We start from the raw sequence: 17,561 nt of genomic DNA on the forward strand, positions 1-17,561 counted from the left end.
CCCGATTCTTTGAAAGAGAGGCGGTCGGGTCTAAGTGCCACGGCCTTCGGGTAATAGGGAGCGAGGTTAATGGGATCTCATCTCTAGATCTCCTCTCTAGGTCAACTTGATATGTAAAAAGCGAAAGAATTTCCTACTATGGATAATTAAGTAGTCATGATCAATTGAAAGATCACCAGCTTGGAGGGAACTCTGTCAAGCTTCTGCGTAATACTAAATTCATAAAACATCTTTTTTGTATACAGCAATTTTCGCAGGATAAACATATAAACATTCTCAAGTATAAACTTCGAAATCAAAAACGATATCACTCCCATACCAATCTATTCAAAGTAATAAAGGAAAATAAATTTAAAAAAAGAGGGAATTCAAGAAAAGAAGAAGTCAGTCAAAGAAAGGGAAGGACAAACAGATAGATAAAGAAAAGAAAAGAAAAACCCATACCAACACTTCCCTCAGACCTTCTCTTCAAACCATTTAACCAGGTGATTAACAGTAGGATGGCCCCAAATTAGCGTTGGTGGCACCGTAACCTTCAAGGAAGTCTGCAAATGCTTCCTCAAACTAACTGTCATCACAGAATCCATTCCCATCTCCGTCAAAGCCGTCGATGGGTCAACATCCGCGGCGCTCGGTAGCCTCAAAGTTTTTGCAACACACTCCGAAATGGCACCCTGGAGATATTCTTTCAACTCCGGCCCACTCTTAGGAACCGGTGCTTTCTCGCTAGCCTCACCTTTGGAAACGGTTTCTGTGCCAGTTGATTCGGCCCGCTTGCGTGGCGCGATCTCATCTAGAATTGGGATGGGTGGGATTCCATTTTCTTCCACTGGAAGCGCTCGGAGGACGACAGCCTGGTGGATGTCGTGCTTGATAGCGTGCTCCCATGCTCTGAAAGCTTCGTCCCGAGTTACAGAGGTGATGCCCTTAGCCTCGAGTTCGGCATTGATATACTCGGTGCTACTAGCCATACCCAACCCGTTCCAGCTTGTCCACAGGAAGCTGATAACATTGTCTCCTTGGTTGCGTCTGAAATCAGCGAAAGTGTCCAAGAAGGCGTTTCCGGAAGCGTATGATGCTTGGCCCGGGAAACCCAACAGCTGGCCACAAGAGGAGAACAAAACCAGGAACTCGAGTGTTTTTGGTGGGAAGAGTTGGTGGAGAGCCATAGCTCCAGAAACCTTAGGAGCGAGGACTCTGTCGAACGACTCCTTGGTCGTTTCGGCGACAAGCTGGTCTTCCAAGACACCTGCGGCGTGAACGACACCGCTGACTCTTGGGAGGTCGAGCAAGTCTAGAGCTTGTTCAAGTCTCTCGGCACCATCTGGTTTGGAAATATCAGCCGCCACGACGTGGATGGAAGCGCCTAGCCTCTCCAGCTTACGAATTGTAGAGATAGCTGAATCGTCGTTGGAATCGACCCATTTTCTGCGTGGGGGCAAGCCACGTCGTGAGACAAGGATCAATCTTCGGGCACCGCTCTCGACCATCCATTTGGCAGTCTCAAGTCCCAAAGCTCCGAGTCCTCCGGTAATCAAATAAGTACCTTCTGCAGTTGGCGTGAAGGTCTTTTCTCTCCCAGAGATCATCTTGGAGCGTGGAACGGGTCGGAGTCGAGCAACTCGAGCGACTGAGTCTCGAACTGAGATTACATCAACAGACTTGACGTATTTAACAGCTTGAAGAGGGAAACTCTCGTCATCAGTGTCAACGAGTCCTCCCCAAACCTCGGGGTGTTCTGATGCGATAATTCTAGAGAGACCAACTAGTGGACCTTGAGAAAGGGAAGAGGAATTGAAGGCTTCGAATAGTCCTTGAGTGATGCACCAAAGTTTGGAGGGTGATTTTTGGTTGACTAGAAGCTTGGTGATGTCGAGGATCTCGCTGCAGAATGTGGAGGAAAACTTTGCGGTATCTTCCAAATCAGATCCGCTGGGTAGGTAAACAACAATAGTTCCCTCGGAACTCAGGTTCTGCTCCTCAAGTCCCCGGGGATTTGGCACCACAATTGTGGATATTTTGCGTTTCTGAAGCTCTTGGGTGTAAGAAGCTACTCTGTCGCTCTGTTCGGACACAAAAATGACATGCTTTAGCTGGAAGCCTTCTTCCTCGAGTTTGGCTGGAGGCCAGGACATTTGGTGGACTAAGCTCTCCACGCTGCCGCTAGCTCCAGGTGTACCTTCAACAGCAGAAAATCGCATTCCGTTGATATGGGCTACCTCGTTTCCTTCTTCGTTCAGGATTGTAACATTGACTCTCCACATCCCGGTTTCTACTGTGGTATGGATATAAGCAATCTTAGGGATAGATCCAGGGGTGATAGCAACTTCGTCGATTTGAGCTGGCATTCTAAGCACGGGCTCTTTGTAGAAGATTGAAGATCCAATAGAAGTTGCGGCGTCAAGAATAGGAGCCCATGATGACTCATCCCAGGGGATATTCTTTTCCGAAGATTCGGGGGCAGTATCAACTTTGGACAACATCTCATCTCCCTCACCATAGTGTTCTGTGACTTTCCAAGGGAAGCCCATATCTGGAACTCCAACGGAAGCTAGATAGTCTGTGGCGAAACTTGGCTTGACTGATGGGAGTTTCTTCTTTGTGGCGGAAATTTCCAGGCTAGACTTCGACCACTCGTTCTTAGCAACATGTCCGGTGGTATGTGTCAACCAAGAAGATTCAGTAGAATTGTTTTCCACTTCAGAAGTTTGTAGTTGAGAGACGATTCTGACTCTTCCTTGTTCTTTAACGATTTGGATGTTTCTTGGAGCGCTCATGGCAACAGGAACTCGTAAGATAACGTCCTTAAGCGCATTGTACTCCTCACCCGTATGCAAGAAGGTATTGAGAAGGACAGCAGCTGGAACAATTTCGGTTCCGTGGAGAGGATGGCTTCCAGGGAAAGGTCTCGTAGATTCATCGAGAGAGGTTGTCCACATGGTGGTATCACTACCGACCACTTGGTGCTTAGCACCCAATAGAACATGGCTTTTAACGTCGTGAGTAACAGATTTGTTAGGTTGAAGGGAACCAGTTCCGACCTTCCTCCAGAAGGGATTGTGCTTCCACACTGTAGTAGGAACATCTCGGCTCCAGTCTCCGGAGAAATTGGCTCGAAGATCGATGGGTGCGCCATGACAGTGTAGTTTTCCGAGAGCGAATAGGATACACTTTCTAGAGGGCTTATCGCGCCTCAGAGTTGGGAAAATAACACCGTCACTGTCAGCTTCGATGATGGTTTCGTTGATGGAGTGTGCAATGATAGGGTGGCTAGAGACTTCGAGGAAGACTCCAAAGTCATCCTCAAGAGCAGCTTTGACGGCATTAGTCAAGAGGACAGGCTGGATCATATTATCGATCCAATATTTCTCATCGCGCAAGTTGTCCCCTCGAGCCTGGGTTAGAGAGGTAGAATAGAGGCGGATTGTGGGCTGCTGGGGTTTGATTTGTCCAGATATAAGTTCGAGAAGGGGTTCCACCAGTTCATTCAAAACTGGGCTATGGAACGCAACGTCCGTCTTAACTCTGCGGGCTTGAATTTGCTTTTTCTTGAGAGACTGCTCGAGGTCATTGATAGCTTCGGTGCTCCCAGAAAGGACGCAAGTATTTGGCGAGGAGTGAATAGCAACTGCGACTGAGCCGCTCTGACCCTTCTCTGCGAGCTCTTTAACGGCCTCTTCAGGTGATAGATCAACGAGGATCATGGCTCCCCCTCCTGCTACAAGACGGTACAACTTGGCTCTCTGCGACACAATCAAGGCACCTTCTTGGATAGTTAAACATCCAGCGACTACTGACGCCGCAATCTCTCCAACAGAATGTCCGATGACGGCAGAGGGGTTTGCACCCTTGGAACGAAGAACGGCACTCAAACCAACTTGCATAGCGTAAGTCAATACCTGTTGCTTGTCCGTAGTCTTGAGGTCACCATTCTCGAGAGCCTCGAGAGGTGAGAAGTTCAGAATATCTCGCACGATATTGTCAATACTGCTGACGGCGCCATAGAAAGCCGGTTCGGTCGCCAGAAGTTCTTTTCCCATATCCGTCCAGTGAGCACCATGGCCCGAGAAGACCCAAACAGCACCCTTTTTACCATAGTTGGAGACCTTTTCTTTGATCATCCAGGGATTATCGGCATTCTGACTTCCTAGCTTCAGAAGTTTCACGGCCTCCTCGCGGTTATCGGCGACCACAGCGCACCTATGTTGATGGTGTGAGCGGCGGTAGCCCAATGTATTTGCAATATCTGTCAAAGGTTGTTCGGTATCTCCTATCCACGAAGCAAGCTGAGCTGCTGTTTCACGGAGTCTTTGAGACTGTGGTGCTGACCAGAAGAGAAGATAGGGTGCCGTATCCGCGTATTCTACATCTCCGACCTGGTCATCAGGTGGAAATGTGGGAGCTGGGGCTTGTTCGATGACAGCATGTGCGACAGTTCCACCGTAGCCATATGAACAGATTCCTGCCCTCTTACGGTCCTGGATCCAGTCAGAGGTGTCTCGAACCACCTCGAGAGAGTTATTGTCCCAATCCATTTTTCGGTTTGGAGTTTGGAAATTAGCTTGTGGAGGGAATTTCCCATTGCTGACGGCAAGGACGGCTTTTATCAAGCTCGTTGAGCCAGCACCAGCTTCAAGATGGCCGACGTTGGGCTTAACAGAACCAATTTTGCACGGTAGGTCCTTTGGTCGACCGACCCCCGATCCGTATACTGATGCAATAGCAGCAACTTCACAGGGGTCACCAACAGGAGTCGAGGTAGCATGGGCTTCGACGAAAGCTACCGACAAGGGGTCCACACGAGCGACGGCGAGAGCCTTCCGGGCGACTTCCTCCTGCGCAACCTGGTTTGGAGACATAATACCATTTGTTTTCCCATCCTGGCCGACGGCACTTCCTTTGAGAACCGCTAGGACCTTATCACCATCGATGATAGCCTCCGATAGTCTTTTGAGAATTAAGACCGAAGCACCTTCGCCACGGCCGTAACCGCTTGCGGAGTCGTCAAAGGATCTGCAACGACCCTCTGGCGTTACTGCACCTGCTTCGTCCAAAACCCTTGTCAGACCTGGGCCGATGAGTGCGTTGACCCCACCGACGATAGCTAGCTTTGATTCTCCGGCTAGAAGAGCTTGACGTCCATGGTGTACAGCGACAAGACCGGAAGCGCATGCTGCGTCAACAGCTGTGCTAGGGCCGTGTAAATCGAGGGTGTACGATATTCTGTTAGGAATACCGCAGAAGGCAGTGCCGATACCCATCCAAGCCTCAACTCCGGGGACATCTTCAAGCAGCAGGCGAGAATAGTCATCTGAGTTTACACCCATAAAGACAGCTGTGTCGCTGCCAGCTAGGCTTGTCACAGAGATACCAGCGTGTTCAAGGGCCTCCCATGTGACTTCCAGAGCTATTCTCTGTTGAGGGTCCATGAGCTCTGCCTCAAGAGGGGAGATACCAAAGAAGGAGGCATCGAAGTTCTCTAACCGATCGAGGAAGTATCCCCGGGATGTGGTCTTCTTGAGAATTTCGGCGTTCCTACTATCTCGACGGAAATAAGGCTCCCAACGCATCTCTGGGATCTCGCCGGAGGCATCTTTCTTGGAGAGAATGGCATTCCAGAATTGCTCTATAGATTGAATGCCCCCAGCTAGGCGACATGCCATACCAATAATGGCAATGTCATCTTGACTGTATTCCTGTCATTGGAAGGGCATGTTAGCATGCACAAGTATACAAGTGAGAATAGAAGGGGTCTGTTTAGAAGCAAGTTACTAACATGGTCTAGGTCACCTAGTGACGTCGCTGGCGTAGAAGTCATGGCAGGCCAAAGAAGTCAAGTCAAAAGATTGGTACGAGGAACCCGAAATATGCGGGTCCAGGGAGTGAATGTCTTCTGATTTGATTTGCACAAAGCTTGGTGATACGGCGTCAATCGTCTCCAACGAAATGGAACAAGTGGACTGATTTAAGTATGATTCCAAAGTGTCAAAGTATAATTTAAAAAGAAGAGAAGGCTGTGGGCGAATAAGAATGAAAAGAAGCTGAAGGATGAGAGGAAAGCGGGAATTAGCGGTTAAATTGAGGCCTGTCTTCAAACTGACGGTGAAGTGTATAAAGAGTTAGATAAGTTATATAAGCTGAAGCCGGAGGGATCTGAAGTTTAGATGGGTGCAGCTAAAGCGCAAATTCTATCTATCACTTGAAAGACTGTGATACAGTGAGAATGAGACACCGGAACGAAATCCCTAAATCGGTTTGAGGCTCATACTTTTATAGCTTAAGATCTCGAAATATCCCGTATGTGTAATAAGATCGTTGTGCAGGGCTGTGTTCGTTGGTCATGTGGCAATGCAGAGCCGAGGTCGTACGGATTACCTGGACCCAATGCCTTCTGCTAATTGCCTGTAAGACGGAATTTGAAGGTTGCGGTGACCCTATGAGAGGTTTCATCTGACGCGCTCAATGTATGCTCTAGGCCAATGGGCATCCACTTCCGTATCAAGGCCAGACGAAGAGCTTAACAGCTGAACGCAGTCGGCGGCCTGCCAGCCGTTCGCCGTCTAACCGGAGTTACAGTTTAGGTAGCTTACAGATAGGCTACAGAGATATCTACCTATTCTACCAATGCCAATGTTAACATTTGTTATAATTCTTTTTGATCCTCATCAACATCATTGCTTTTCTTTTTCATGTTCGTTTCCATTCTTCCTTTGTGCTTATTTCTTATTTGTTACTTTCCTTGCTCCCTGCAATTGAGGCCTTGAGTCAAAATCTTTCTGGTACACCCTAGTACCTGTTGGCCAACATTGCAAATGTTCATGAGGTAATTGCGATATCTACACTGTTTGGTGTTCGGTTATGTTGCATTTTGTCCCCGTACAACAACCTCTCCGGGACAAACCCATGTCAAATCTCGGGAAAATCTCCCGCACCCCGAACATTATCGGGTACCGGGAAAGAACCGGTCAACCCCACGCCCATGCCTAAGTTCTCCGGTCACCATACGTCCGTCTCGTATCCTAAAACCGCCGGGGTTAAAGTTTCGAGAAGTCCCATATATTGCATATTCCTTTTGATAAGGCTGGGATGACCAATTCTTCAGCTTATTCCCGATAGGCTAATCGTCCAATTCAAAGCTACCCGGACGCATGCATTAATGCATACGCCTAGTAATCGATTGAGGTCTGCATCTTCAGCCGATCGAGGTGTAAGCGGTTCGTTGAGGGAATTTTTATCGGTTGGCTGTTACATTACACAGCGCAATGGCACTCTCCGTCCCTTGGCTTATGCATGCGTAATAGGTAGCTACTAACTTGGTATTAATTTATGTAGTACCAGCATATCAAAAAAAAGAAAAGAAGAAACCAAAACAAGCAAGCTCAATTCTTAGCTAAGTGACGCTATCGATCCTGTCAGCCTCATCTTAGCTATCTTGGTGGCCGGTGGTTAGAAGCGTCGAATATTCTATCTTTTATGTTTCCGCTTTGCTCCGCGCGTACAGGCTTTCCAGCTACCATTACCTAGGTATTAGCAAAAAAAAAAAACACAGATCGTACAATGCACGAAAAACTTTCTCAATAGCTTGTACACTCTCTTTTGTATGCGCAAAAAATGATTCCAATCAACATTTCGCCAGCGACCGTTGTCCTCTGTGGCTCCATAATCACAGCATCTATTGCCTATGTCGTCTTTGTAGTTGGCCATAGACGAAAGGGATTTCCTCCGGGACCGCCAACTTTACCTGTTATTGGGAATATTCATCAACTTCCTACTACAGGTGCCCACTTCAAGTATAATATTCCCCAGCTTAGCTAACATTTAGTGAAGTACAAGTCTAATTGTATTACTTATCCAGATTTACTGAATGGGCCCAGGAATATGGTGGAATCTACTCTCTCAAACTTGGGACGGGTACCGCGCTCGTCATCACCGATCGAGAGATTGTCAAGAAGTTGATGGACAAGAAGAGTTCTATCACTTCTGACCGACCACCGTCATACGTATCCCACGACTTGATCACAAAGGGCGATCACCTGCTTGTGATGCATTACAATGACGCCTGGAGAAGGATTCGCAAGTATATGCACCAATTTTTCAGAGAAAGCGAATGCGAGAAGAAGCATATTTCTCTTCAAGATGCGGAGGCAACACAGATGATGTTGGAGTTTCTTGAAACCCCAGACAATCACCATCTCCACACCAAACGCTTTAGCAACAGTATCATATCCACTCTTTGTAAGTATTCTGGTTTTACCTATTATCATTACTATAATTGTATTTTTACTAATTTTTGACTTAGTGTTCGGAGTTCGAACACCAACCTACGATAGCCCTCATGCGAAACACCTCTACGATATAATGGAGCGTTGGTCCGCAGTAATGGAGCCCGGAAACACCCCGCCGGTGGACATCTATCCAATTTTCAAGTATATCCCCGAGAGTCTGTTCGGGAACTGGATTTCAAGAGCATCTGGCGTCGGGCGCGATATGGAGCGATTGTACGCAAACATGATATCGCAGTTCAAACGCAGAGCTGAAGACCCCAAGATTGAAAGAGCCCATGAGAGCTTCTTTGACATTCTTTTGAGGGAGCAAGAAAAAACTCGCGAATTTACCGACCACGAGATTGCGTTCATTGGAGGTGTTCAGTTGGAAGGTGGTAGCGATACCAGCGCAAGTATTTTGACCGCCTTTGTACAGGCTATGGTAAACTGGCCAGAAGTACAAAGGATTGCTCAGGAGGAGATTGATCGAGTTATTGGAGAAGACCGCAGCCCAACTTGGAATGACTTTGCGGCTCTTCCATATATCAATGCGATTATGAAAGAAACGCATCGATGGAGGCCTGTCACACCACTAAGTTTCCCTCACTGTTTAACAAAGGGTGAGCTCCTATATTCTCTGAAAAAAACTTATCCATTTCACTGACATAAGGCTCTTAGATGAGTACTTGGATGGCTACTTCCTTCCAAAGGGATCCACAATCATTCTGAACGTTTGGGGCATCCAAAACGACGAATCAGTTTACCCACGCCCAGAAGAATTTGACCCTTCACGCTTCAAGGACCATAAATTGCTCGCACCCGAATATGCAGTTTCAGATTGGAAATTACGTGATCACTATAGCTTTGGTGTTGGTCGTCGAATCTGCCCGGGAATCCACCTAGCCGAGAGGAACGTCTGGCTCGGTGTTGCCAAGCTGTTGTGGGCGTTTAAATTCGAAAAGGCGACAGGAGCCGACGGCCAGCCAATCGAGATGAACGTCGATCCAAAAACCGGCTACACGGAAGGGTTTCTCCATTGTGCCTTACCGTTTAAATGCAAGGTTACCGTCCGCAGCGAGGAGAGGAGGAAGACTATCCTTAAAGAATTCCAGTTGGCTAAACAGGTTTTTAAGGAATACACGGGGCAAGTTGAGGCCAAGATATAATGTGTTTTGCCGATATCTTGTACTGTAGAATTTGGTCTTGGATTTCTGTTGTTTGAATGTTATTTTAAATTAATAACGTTAGCTTGATGCCGGGTTCCGGCTGGGTCTTCAAGCTTCAATTGATTTTTAGAAGTTTTGCCCAGATCATAGTGCCAAGAGTTCCTCACACAGGAGTCTCACACGATCATTGTTGTAGAACAGGCAAGGGCAACTTTCATGTTTGGGCAGTCGCAGATGCAATTGTGATGCATGTCGGGCCCAGTCTCCGATGGTATTGATCGAGAAGGGGTTTTTTTTTTTTAAAGGAGAAAAGGAAAAGTCATCATTGCGACGAAGATTCAAATGGTGATGATAGATGCGTTGATCTTGTTGCACTTTTACAGCTATATCGGCGTGGTAGCCACGAAGTCGATCGGAACGGAAGTTTATGCATAGTAGCTTGTGTAACAAGTGTATTTGAATTCGCGGACATGCCGAACTTCTCTAAACTTCGATCTATCTACTTAATTTCATCATTGCGCAGCTTGGAACCGTGGGAACAGCGCTTCTGCATTGCCACGATTGATCGCAATCCTCTCCTCCTCGGAGAACTCGTACTTATCAAAGCTCTCCGTAAAGTACTCTATACCCTTTGTCGGTGCGTAGGGAAAGTCACTTCCAAATAGTACATGACCTGGCTTAGCGAACTTCAAGAGTAACCCCAACGTAAACTCATTGCCACTAAGTGCGAGATCGAAGTAGAACGACTTTGCGTCTTCGATTATTTCCTCCGTGGACAAGCCGTTTGATCTTCCAAATGGCGTATGTGGCATCATTGCTGCCACGCGAAGGGCTAAATATGGGAGCGTTCCACCCGCATGCGACAGGATGATCTTACAGTTCTTGTACTTTCGAACGGTTCCGGATAGGATAATGTCCATCGCTGTTCGTGTAGTCTCGTGGGGATAATCAATCATGGGTTGGGGAAGTGAGGGTGCAACTAGATTGGTATCGACACCGTGGGTTGGGTGTACAAAGACAACGGCGGAGCGTTCGTTCAGCTCTTGCCAGATCTCTTGAAAATCGGGGTGGCCAAGGTAGTGGTTATCGGGCCCGTATCGGGTGAACAATGTAACACCATCCGCTTTGAGTTCGTCCAGTGCGTAGCGGATTTCCGAAATTGCAGACTCTTTATTTAGCAGAGAGGGTAAAGCTGCGAAGAAACCAAATTTTTGGGGATTGCTATCCCTGACTGCGGCTGCGAAAGTGTTCGTTTTCCTAGCTAGACTTGCAGCCTCCAAAGAATCTTTGTGAATGGACGGGCCTGGAGCAGTCATAGAAAATATCGTTGTTCCAATGCCAATGTTTTCCATGAGAGTCTCGCTGGACTCTAAGGTCCATTTTGGTATTGTCCATCCGCTGGGATCACCGCCGTTTGCTTCAAGAGCTATAAAACACAACGCATTAGCAAATCCGATTAATAGAACATGTCCATAATATGGAAAATATTTTCGTACCTTCAACATAGAAGTCCGGAACAAAGTGATGGTGAACATCGAATTTCGCAGGATGCTGAGACATTTTGTGAATTGTTTAAAATTAAATCTCCTTGAAATTCGGATTTGGGGCACAGTCTTAAAGCTCTCGGATCTCCGAATGATGAGGAGCTTGATCAAGAACTTGCCAATTATAAAGTCTTAATAAAAGAGGCTAGGTTCAAGAGGAGATCAATCGGTCTCGTAAAGGCTACCCAACTTACCTAAGAAACAATGGAGTTCGGAAAACGGCGTTGCGTTGATTTGAGCTCGAGCGGCAGATGGAAATCGACGGAGCTGCAGGTAGCCCTAAGTCGAGGCGACGTAACAGGGGTGATTACGAGGACGAACTACGGTGTAGCTAGCTAGCCCATGGGGGGGATAAACTTGTCTAGTTGCGTGATATGTTGCAGAGGCTTATGCTGCTTACGACCGGGTTTACATTCAACCCTGCGGCGCCCTACGACATTGTCCATTCCCCACCTAGCCGAAAGGTACACGAGAGCCATGGTGGTATGTTCTTCGAGTGCATTCCAAGGTGGACACCCAAAAAAAAAAAAAATAAAAAAAATAGACATTTTAGAGAGTACGATAGTTGTAGAGCTGAGATTGGGTAGTACCGTATTGTCGCAATTCTGCCTAGAGTATATATAACTACGTGCTACACGGTGCAATGCACTGCTTTACAAACATCCATAAAAACCCAATCATACCATTTACTGCAAATAGAATATTTAATTTTTAAAAATAAATAAAAACTTCCGGTTTCAATTTTTTGATATCGCATCTTTCCATACATTGGGACTGGAAGATGTTCGCTCTTAGTCTTCTCTTGTTACCTTTGGGGTATATTGTGTATTTGATAGGTCTGGCCATATATCGGATATGGTTCCATCCTCTCTCTGGCTTTCCAGGCCCGAAAGCAGCGGCAGTATCTGAGTAGTATGTGAAATTATACAAGAGTCAAACTCGAAAGAATCTACTAATGTTAACAATTTTTTTTTAGTTGGGAAGCATGGTGGAATATATGGCCACACAAAGGCGGGTGCCTCTTCGAAATGGAGCGTTTGCACAAAGTCCATGGTAGATCTATCTTCTTTCCCTCTCGAGAGCATAGATGAAGCTTATAGTTATATACTAGGTGCTGCTGTCCGTATGGGGCCGAATGAAATCCATGTTAATGACCCGCGATACTACCATGAACTCTACCGCTTGGGTTCGAGATACTACAAAGATCCTGAGATGCATAAGGTTTTGGGTGCTCCATCCTCTACCGTTGCAGAAACTGACCCGGTTCTCCACAAAATTCGTCGTGGTGCTTTGGAACAGCTTTTCTCAAGGCAGAGTATTTTGAAGCTCGAACCTATGGTAATGGGCAAAGTTGAACGTTGGTCAAGTAAACTTGAGGAGCACTTTCAAGCTGGAAAGCCGGTTCCAATGGAATTCGCTCTCAAGAGTTTGACTATGGGTGAGTCAAGTATTCTATTTAGTAACTGGGACTTAAATTAACGATAGTAGATATGGTTACGACTTTTGCCTTCGGCCAAGAGTTTGGAGCTGTCGAAGATCCAGAATTCATGTCGATCCCCGTCCGGCTCTTTCGAAACTACTTGATGAGCCTCCACGTCATTAAGGCATTCCCATTCGTAAAGTTTCTCCAACGTCTCCCGTATTTTATTGCACGACATATTTCCCCTTCGATTGAAATGGGTCGACATCTTGAAGACGTATGTATCCCCGCAGTCTTTTGCGAAATATAGAACTAATGGCTAATATAACACCGGCACATGCATGCAGTTGAGTGATGGCCACATCAATTCCTTCGTAAACAAGTGGCAAAGCGGAGAGAAGCCAAATTTCCCTACGGTCATCGGGCGTCTTCTAACACCCAATGAAGAAAAAGGCTTTCAGGTACCATCAATGCAAGGCATTAAGGACGAAGTCATCACGCTTGTGTCTGCCGGCAATGATACTACTGGAATTACATCCATGGTCGGGCTCTTCCAAATTCTTAGCAATCCTCAAATCTATGACCGTCTCTTGGCTGAGTTGAAAACAATTTTGCCGACCGTCAACTCGGTTGTCCCATATCAAGAGCTGGAAAAGCTACCATATCTGGTGAGAAATCCCTCATAACTTGTTACCCCAGCCCATATGGAGGCTCAAGGTGATCAACCGAAGCTAATCCTTCATATGAAGACTGCTTGTATCAAGGAATCATTGAGATATGCCTCGGCGGCCGCCTCTCGAACACCACGTTTGGTACCTCCAGGGGGTATCTACCTCCCTGATGGCCGCTTTGTTCCTGCAGGAACGCGCATTGGAATGGCTATATACCTCATTCACTATAACCCAGACTTGTTCCCAAATCCTAAAGTCTTTGATCCGGAACGTTGGCTCAAAGATCCCGCTGAAATTACAGTACAGAATAAGTTCTTGGTTCCCTTCTCCAAGGGCACCAGGGCCTGTATTGGAATTAATCTAGCGCACATGGAACTTTACACGATCATGGCGTACCTAATTAGGCGACATGACCTTAAAATTTATAACACCACCGCTAAGGACATGGAGTGGTGGGACATGGTAATTCCAGAATTCAAGGGCACGTTCAAGGCATGGACCGGCAAAAGAACCGAGTAAAGGGCTAAACGGGATTTCAAATTTGTTATGGATGTTTTTCAGGATGTAGATTAGGAGCTCCAGGAATAGAAAAATCTTAAAACATTTCACCGAACCGTTAACCGTAAATTATCCAATGGGCTTTTGGAAATTACAAAAGTGCCATAAGTGCCAAATCTGGCCCCTTGTGCCATGTTAAACCAACCCTTGAGCTAGTCTAGCTTGTGCGTGGAGAATACCTTCAGGATAACCCTTGATAGCCCTATACTGCAGCGCCCCCTTAGTCTATTTTTCCGTGGTAGCCTGCTTTGCATTTTACTTGGTTTAAGTGGAGACGAACACATTTGACTTACACATAATTAATTGTTTGCACAATCATGCGCGCTCCCAACTACCGTCATATAATTTCATGAATTCAATGTACAAAATTATGATACAGGAACAGCCGCTGTCACAAATATGATTATGACTCTAAGCCGAGAACTAGCATTGGGCTCAATATCATAGCCACTCATAATGTTCCGGCCGGACTTTTCCTCGGAAATATGGCATACGACGAAATATGTAGGATCTGATCTCGACAAGGCAAAAAAACAAGGATATCGAAGGGTTGTCGGAATTCACATGTCTTCAGACCTGCATAAACGTCAATGGCGCAATACTACCTCAACTATATAGAAGCCGTCTAATTCCCGATATCAAGCATCCACGAAATCTGCAAAAGCAATGCGCGAGACGCACACGGCGCAAAGTGAGACTGTTATCTCTCGAGTTTCCCGGGCTATGGCGATTCCGGGCCGTTCGTGCATACTGAAACAAGGGCGGGTGCCCCGACCCCATAGCCCCAGAGCCCGGGAAGGCCAGAAGTGGACCTGTCTCGGCTGTATTGTATGGATGGGTGTTGAATTTAAGTATCTTGGCAAGTTAGGTGGGCCTCGTCCCGATCCCGCAAGCCACCAATGTCTTACTTCTCAATTCCACAGGAAAATTCTTATCCACTTTGCCTTGGCCGCTCCGGCAGTGCATAAGTCGCAACTATCGGGGCTGCCTTGACGAACCAGCATCGAATTCGCCGTGAGTACGTAAGACCTTAATCAGTCTTCCTTCAGCAGGGAGGCTCTTAGTACTTCCAAAAATAATCGGCCCGATATACCGCACAAAACTAACAACTTTCAGGTATACTAACAACCACCACAACACTCGGGTGACAGAAAAAGGAGAGCAAGAATCCACCAACACACCATATATTCTTGCGCTCCTTTTTTTGTCACCCGAGTGCGCAATTCACTGGGGTGAAGACGCATTTAGATGGTCGCTACACTAAATGCGAGCGATGATATGAGCTGCGTAATCTGGCTTGTACCATATACCTAGGCGAGGCTACTTTGTACCTATGTAAGCTCTCTCTCGACCTCGTGTAATCAACACTAAATGGTGATGGGAAAATAGCATTTGCTATGCTTCACCATTATGGTCAATTTGCCAAATCGCCGATCGTCTTAACGATATTTGAGACAAGGATTTCTCCGTTTCAGCGAGGACAAAGAAAAAGAAAGACAACGAGCCGGAATAATTTCCCGATCATGACCAGTGCTATTAGCTTTAGTCATGGAGTAACCTTGCGTAATATTTGTCATATATCCTTTGAGCCGCAAGATCTTTAAGTCGCTCAATTGATCAAGGCTTAGATCTAGTTAACGTTAACCAACGTTAACCAACATCATATTATAACCAATTGTCTAGCAGGTCTATGACTAACGCAATTTAAAATAGAAATTTTTTGTTAAAATTACAATTATAAGTTTCGAAACAACTAAACTAGCAAGGTATAATTATAATTATGTATACATGTCAGTAGGTAGCGGTTACAGGATCTATGCATATTTTGTATTGTATTAGACTCGACTCCTCGGGTGTCGATTCAAATACGACTATTTTTGGGAAACCGATAGCTGAATCATTCCCTCGTCCAAAGATATCCATTTCCTTGCAACTTTTGGAAAGTCTGAGATGGGTCGTACTTCTTCGAAACCTGCACGATTTTGTTGAAGTTGGCGGTTCCATAACTCCTCAACACTTTTTGATCAGCATAAGCATCGTTCATGAACAAGTATGGCAAATATTTATTTTTTGACTTGGCGAAGGCATCGGTTTTGTCGAGAATGAATTTAGTGGCATTAAGGACAAAGGCATCATCAGCCGGATTCTGCCATTTTGCCACAACATCAAGCCCTAATACAATTTGTTTTGTTTAGTTCGGAATTCGCTACGAGTATTGCACCATTGGATTGTGGCTAAAATCTTACAGATGTGGGGTTTAGCCGGCAGTCCTAGTATATTGCCGCCATATTGATTTCCTTTAGCTGCGAGACTGGCTCCGATTGGCTGGGGCACCCATTCTAATGATGCATTAGCAGGGAGCGTCGCAATGACTTCCCGCCAAACACTATAGGAGTAGTTCAAAACACTCTCGTCGCTCTCAAAGCTGGTTACTCGCGTGGCATCTCTTTCCGGTTCAGACGAAAACCCAATAGCGACAGCGGCGACCAAATCAGTGATGGTGGTAAAACCAGGAGGGAAAAAAGGAATAGAAGGCAGGTTGTAAAATGGGTCGAAGGCTGAGGGCCGAAGAACCGGGTCCAGGTACAAGAATATCACCAAGTTACCCTCTGCGCGGAACGAGGTGACAAGTGAAGCTTTTGTGTCAAGACTACCATTTCGTTGGTATTCCACAAGAGCCTTCATCAGTGCAGGGTATTGGTCACCAGGATACAAGACAGCTTCGTAATACAACGGTCCCGAGTATCTTGTTCGCAAGTCGAACTCAGTCACAATTCCTATGCAACTTTGTGTCAGTGTTGGATTCTTAAACAGTTTCGGGTAAAATAAAGGTTAGGCTACCAAAGTTAGCGGAGCCTCCTTTCAGGGCCTGGAAGAGGTCTGCATTTTTCGTACGAGTGGCTGTAACGATCGAGCCATCGGAGAGAACGACTTGGAATCTTTCAACTGTGTCCGCACTAAGCCCAAATTCTCCACTGAAGTAGTTCAGCCCTCCTGTGACAAGTGTAAAATCGTTAGATTGCGAATCGTTCGCTAGTAGAGTTGGTTACACATACCGCCGAGGACAAGTGCAGAACCCACAGACCCGATCCGTCCACCGATGGCCGTTACATTGTAGGGCTGAAGATAATTGTATATAGTTCCCCATCTATTTCCCACACCAGTGGTAACGATTGACTTATCGGCACTCAAGCTGAGTTTTGTCAAGTTGGTGAGTGAAATCAAGACAGCATCAGGTCCTGCACTTGAGAACCCTGGATTTGCCATATGGCCACCACTCCTAACGCTGAACTTGGTCTGGAGAACCCGAAGGACAATTATTGCTTTGGAAACATCCTGGGCATTTGCTGGAGAAATGATACAAGCAGGATTCAACCAGCATGTTTGAGACCTAATTGACCAGGGTTTCATTAGGGTCCATTCGGCTAATGTACTACAACTTTTATCCCGAGTAACTGATCGTCGGGGTACTGTACTCCAGTTCAAGGGTAAGGTGTAGGTGATCTTACCAAGTAATTTGTGTCAAAGCAGTATAGCCGCTCTCATAGACACCCGTAGATTTGGAACCAAACAACTTTTCGAGAACCACGCAGGTTAATCGAGGATTCCCCAGGAAGTTTCTCTGGTCCCACAGAGAGAAGTCTGCAGGATTGATATTCAAACTTTTGAGAGTTGTCGAGAGATTTTCGGCAACTGGTGCAGCATGAATTAGGGATGCGAGCCCTAGAAGCCCGTACAATGTAAATCGCATCGCGAGGAATGAAATATAATGAAGAACTCCGATATAGATGATGTTGAGATTTGCTAGCGAAATATGAGCTATGGGAAGAGCACTTTCCAATTTCACAATCTATCGATGCCATGAACGCCAGTTTTTAAAACAGACGGAATACTCCTGACTGCGCTCGCTTTTTACCCTTCATGCCTCAATCAGACCA

The 17,561-nt window shown here is 46.2% G+C and overlaps 5 protein-coding genes across 5 annotated transcripts; 2 read left to right on the plus strand and 3 right to left on the minus strand.

Moving 5' to 3' along the window:
* Positions 1-455: 455 nt before the first annotated feature.
* Positions 456-5,663, minus strand: DFL_002601 (uncharacterized protein; the record flags this gene model as incomplete). Its single annotated transcript, XM_067631412.1, has 1 exon — positions 456-5,663. One exon carries the CDS (start codon positions 5,661-5,663, stop codon positions 456-458), a length of 5,208 nt encoding a protein of 1,735 aa, XP_067493959.1.
* Positions 5,664-7,611: 1,948 nt separating this feature from the next.
* Positions 7,612-9,430, plus strand: DFL_002602 (uncharacterized protein; the record flags this gene model as incomplete). Its single annotated transcript, XM_067631413.1, has 4 exons — positions 7,612-7,790; positions 7,856-8,235; positions 8,300-8,884; positions 8,943-9,430. 4 exons carry the CDS (start codon positions 7,612-7,614, stop codon positions 9,428-9,430), a joined length of 1,632 nt encoding a protein of 543 aa, XP_067493960.1.
* A 512-nt stretch (positions 9,431-9,942) lies between these two features.
* On the minus strand, positions 9,943-10,990 carry DFL_002603 (uncharacterized protein; the record flags this gene model as incomplete). The annotated part of the gene is made up of 2 exons (XM_067631414.1): positions 9,943-10,856; positions 10,927-10,990. The coding sequence occupies 2 exons, from the start codon at positions 10,988-10,990 to the stop codon at positions 9,943-9,945; spliced, it is 978 nt and encodes a 325-aa protein (XP_067493961.1).
* A 765-nt stretch (positions 10,991-11,755) lies between these two features.
* Positions 11,756-13,584, plus strand: DFL_002604 (uncharacterized protein; the record flags this gene model as incomplete). The annotated part of the gene is made up of 6 exons (XM_067631415.1): positions 11,756-11,886; positions 11,951-12,027; positions 12,086-12,412; positions 12,463-12,671; positions 12,742-13,062; positions 13,144-13,584. The coding sequence occupies 6 exons, from the start codon at positions 11,756-11,758 to the stop codon at positions 13,582-13,584; spliced, it is 1,506 nt and encodes a 501-aa protein (XP_067493962.1).
* A 1,936-nt stretch (positions 13,585-15,520) lies between these two features.
* Positions 15,521-17,374, minus strand: DFL_002605 (uncharacterized protein; the record flags this gene model as incomplete). The annotated part of the gene is made up of 5 exons (XM_067631416.1): positions 15,521-15,795; positions 15,870-16,400; positions 16,465-16,617; positions 16,680-17,014; positions 17,133-17,374. 5 exons carry the CDS (start codon positions 17,372-17,374, stop codon positions 15,521-15,523), a joined length of 1,536 nt encoding a protein of 511 aa, XP_067493963.1.
* Between the last annotated feature and the right edge of the window lie 187 nt (positions 17,375-17,561).

The sequence above is a fragment of the Arthrobotrys flagrans genome (genome assembly GCF_004000055.1).
Source record: "Arthrobotrys flagrans strain CBS H-5679 chromosome Unknown unitig_3, whole genome shotgun sequence".
NCBI classification, from domain to species: Eukaryota; Fungi; Ascomycota; class Orbiliomycetes; order Orbiliales; family Orbiliaceae; genus Arthrobotrys; species Arthrobotrys flagrans.